Source organism: Octopus bimaculoides, chromosome 7 (genome assembly GCF_001194135.2).
Source record: "Octopus bimaculoides isolate UCB-OBI-ISO-001 chromosome 7, ASM119413v2, whole genome shotgun sequence".
In the NCBI taxonomy this organism is placed as follows: Eukaryota; Metazoa; Mollusca; class Cephalopoda; order Octopoda; family Octopodidae; genus Octopus; species Octopus bimaculoides.
This window is the reverse complement of record NC_068987.1, coordinates 62,884,719-62,888,789: the sequence shown is the minus strand read 5'-3', so window position 1 is coordinate 62,888,789 and position 4,071 is coordinate 62,884,719. Positions and strand designations below refer to the sequence as shown.

Here is a 4,071-nt window from a genome sequence, read left to right as displayed (position 1 = left end):
AAAAAAAAAAAAAAAAGAAATCTTTTAATTTTACCCTGCGCACATAAACGAAAGACATAATCACTTGTCTTTGTCTGTGTTTGCAAAATTACTGGAAAACGGCTGAACGGATTTCCACCAAATTTGCCAGAAATACTCATTGGGTGAGTGGCTTGAAATGGTGAAAATTTGGTTTGATTATCTTCAAACATACATGAATTCATGCACAGATATGTGACTGTGTGTATGTGAGTGCATATGTGTACAGTGATAGATTTGAGGGTTTCATTTATTTATATGTTGACTTTTTAAATTCACTGTTCTTAGGCTCCTCTTTTAGTCAAACACTTACAAAGCTTAATTCAGTTCAGTTAAAAAGCATGGGTAAGCAATGAATTGTAAACCACACTATAATTTGCAAAAAAATTTATCTGTATGCAGGGTATGCCTCACCCCTCTGATGCCAGTTTTGTTCATTTATACTGAAACTTGTAGAAAAAAAAATTAATATATTAATTGAATAATTATTTTTCTTTTTACCTTGCAATTGAGCTTTTATAAGATCATGCAGCATGTTAGAAATTGGAGCCAAATCTGTCATAACACAAAGCAAAATGATTAATTGACCTCCAAAAATACCTTCTATGATAAATAAGTTGTCCATCATAAGAAAAGATACTTTGGTAGCTGTTAAATAAGCTGATACCAACCAAAGGCTTAGAAAGTAAAATTAGTGTGTGACTTGAAGATTATCTAAGTTTTGAGTAAAAACAACTTTTAAAAGTTCATCAAAATTCTTTGTTTCCATTTTATAAGCAAGAAATGAAAGGGGTGAAAGTCACTTAGTTCTTTACCATTTAAGGGACATTTAGCTGTTACTTTTAGTAGGTTGAGCAAACAGCAAGGGGTTCTGTGGCTATTGAAGGTAGGCATAAAGTAAAAGAAGAGAGTAAAGAAAAAAAAATTTAATTGTTAGATGCCAGATGAAAAGCAAATTAGTTAAGAGAGGTGTAAAATAAACTAGTGCTGAAAATTTCTAACACTTGAAGACAATTGAGGAAACCATTATGTGGTAGCTTGCCTTGGTAAAACTGACTGCCAAATCTCTGAAATTACACTGCACTGTCAAAAGGAAGAATACATTGGATAATGGTAGCCCTAGATGTACATCTAAATAAAAGGTGGGCTGCTTTTTATCATAGGCCTGCTAATGAGCAATTAAGAACATCTCTGGTGGAAGAATTTTATGCTTTACTATTTTTTGACTTAATGTATACCATGGTACACAATCTCAAGATGTATTTCTGGTTTGTAAATATGAAAACTTCACACAAGTTTGTATGATATAATTTTAATAAATTAAAAAATAAAGTTGAGTTGCTCAGGTAAAAGTTTATTTCTATAGTTTGTCACTTTGAGAATATAGTAAAATTTTGCTGTTAAATCTTTACTTTTTAAGTATCTTAACTATCTTATACCGTTTCTGTTTCAGATTATTGGATGGTATCAACATAAACTAATGCTTTTCTTCAAATGCATCAACAACATTTATCATCTTTCTAAGATGTTATCCAGAAAATAAAACCCTGTTTACATAAATCTATTGTCGAACAACTGTGAAATATTTCCTCTGGGCTGAAATTAATAGTAACATTTCTCTTCTTCACTGTCTGGAACCTGCACAAGGAACATGGACAAATTTACCATGAGGTTGTAATGGAATTTTCAGTAAGAAATTTTATACCGATATATCCTGATAAAGATTTTATTTCATATTAGAAGACAAGTTTCTTCTAGGAATAATTATTGCAAATATGTGATTATTACTTTGAAGTATTTACAGATATTCACAGAGATCATTGTTTATTGAAATATAACTGAAGAAATACTTGTTAGGTTTCAAATATTAAACCCTAACACAAGAAATATATTTGTTATTGTATTCAACAGGAAATTATGGAGAATGAATTATGTGAGAACCAAGTTAAATATAAAACACAATGCAAAAGGATTGATTTTCCAGGTGAAAGACTGAAAGCGATACGGAAAACATCATTCTTCTGTGATATCTGTAAAAAATCTTTCTCTAAAAAAAGTAATCTAACTCGACACAAGCGTATTCATACAGGAGAGAAACCATACCACTGTGATATTTGTGGTAAATCATTCTCTCAGAGTAGTGTTTTAAAAACTCACAAACGCATTCATACAGGAGATAAACCATATCCTTGTGGTAAATCACTTTCTCAAAGAGGTTCTTTCACTACTCACAATTATACAGGAGAGAGACCATATCACTGTGATATCTGTGGAAAATCATTCTCTCAAGCAAATAATTTAACTACTCACAAACGTATTCATACAGGAGAGAAACCATATCACTGTGATATCTGTGGTAAATCATTCTCTATAGATAGTAATTTAACTAATCACAAACGTATTCATACAGGAGAGAAGCCATATTACTGTGATATCTGTGATAAATCATTCTCCATAGCTAATTACTTAACTATTCACAAACGCATTCATTCAGGGGAGAAACCATATCAGTGCGAAATCTGTGGTAGATCATTCTCTCAAACAAATCACCTAACTACACACATACGTGTTCATACAGGAGAGAAGCCATATCACTGTGATATCTGTGGGAAATCATTCTCTGTAGCATGTAGTTTAACTAAACACAAACGTATTCATACAGGAGAGAAACCATATCAGTGTGATATCTGTGGTAAATCATTTACTTTAAATAGTCACTTAACTACTCACAAACGTATTCATACAGGAGAGAAGCCATATCACTGTGATATTTGTGGTAAATCATTCTCTCAAAGTGGTGATTTAACTACACATAAACGCATTCATACGGGAGAACAGCCATATCTATGTGACATCTGTGCTAAATCATTTTCTGATAAAGGTAGTTTAACTAGGCACAAATGTATCCATACAGGAGAAAAGCCATATAACTGTGATATCTGTGGTAAATCTTTCTCTCAAAATGGTGACTTAACTACTCACAAACGTATTCATACAGGAGAGAAGCCATATCTTTGTGATATCTGTGGTAAATCATTCTCTGAAAAAGGTAGCTTAACGAAGCACAGACGCATTCATACAGGAGAAAAACCATACCACTGTGATATCTGTGGTAAATCATTCTCTATAGATAGCCACTTAACTACTCATAAACGCATTCACACAGGAGAAAAGCCATATCACTGTAACATCTGTGGTAAATCATTCTCTCAAAGTGGGGATTTAACTACTCACAAACGTATCCACACAGGAGATAAGCCATATCTCTGTGATGTCTGTGGTAAATCATTCTCTGTGATATGTAGCTTAACTAGACACCAGTGCATTCATGCAAAACACTTCCATAAATGAGAAAAGCCATGTCACTGTGATGTCTATGGTAAATCATTCTCTGAAAAAAAAGTAGCTTAACATACAGCAGAGAAGCCATATCACTGATATTGATGTTAAATCCTTCACTTTAGAATGTTATTTAATTAGACAGTCATAGGTGAAGAGCCATGACATTCCTTCCAGTGTTGAATCATTCTCACAAAATACAAATATGTTTTTCATATAGAAGAGTAACTACATCACATATACTTTCTCAGAAAGAAATATATCTAACCATAGGTTTACTCTCATGAAGAAGATGTAACAGTGTGATAACAACGCTAATTTATATTTTATATAGACATAAATGTATCTACATTAGGGACATTTAAATTATTAAATTTCAAATTTTAATAAAAGCATTCTTTCAGAATTCTCTTATGTATTCCATTTTGGAAATTTCTAGACAGGAGAAAACTTCTTGTTCATTTATTGTGAACAGGTAGCTGGGAAACGTGTTAGTTCTAAATCAGGTATTTTATAATTGTACAATTATTGTTTTAAATGAAACACTCACAGACCCTAACAAAAAATATTTCATCTTACTAAGTATATGTATAAGAAGACACTTGGTTAAATAAATGAATACTAAACTCTCAAAACTCCTGACTTTATGTTTATATATATGTGTGTGTGTGTGTATATATATATATATATGTATATATATGTATATATATATAT

At 31.7% G+C, this 4,071-nt stretch overlaps 1 protein-coding gene across 1 annotated transcript in view; it reads left to right on the top strand.

Moving 5' to 3' along the window:
• Positions 1-3,992, top strand: part of LOC106879151 (zinc finger protein 665) — a 6,205-nt gene extending 2,213 nt beyond the window's left edge. The window contains exon 2 of the mRNA XM_014928593.2: positions 1,472-3,992. Coding sequence (XP_014784079.1) covers positions 1,936-3,369 — 1,434 coding nt within the window. The 5' untranslated portion in view covers positions 1,472-1,935 and the 3' untranslated portion in view covers positions 3,370-3,992. The remainder of the gene's footprint in view (positions 1-1,471) is intronic.
• The last annotated feature ends 79 nt before the right edge of the window (positions 3,993-4,071 follow it).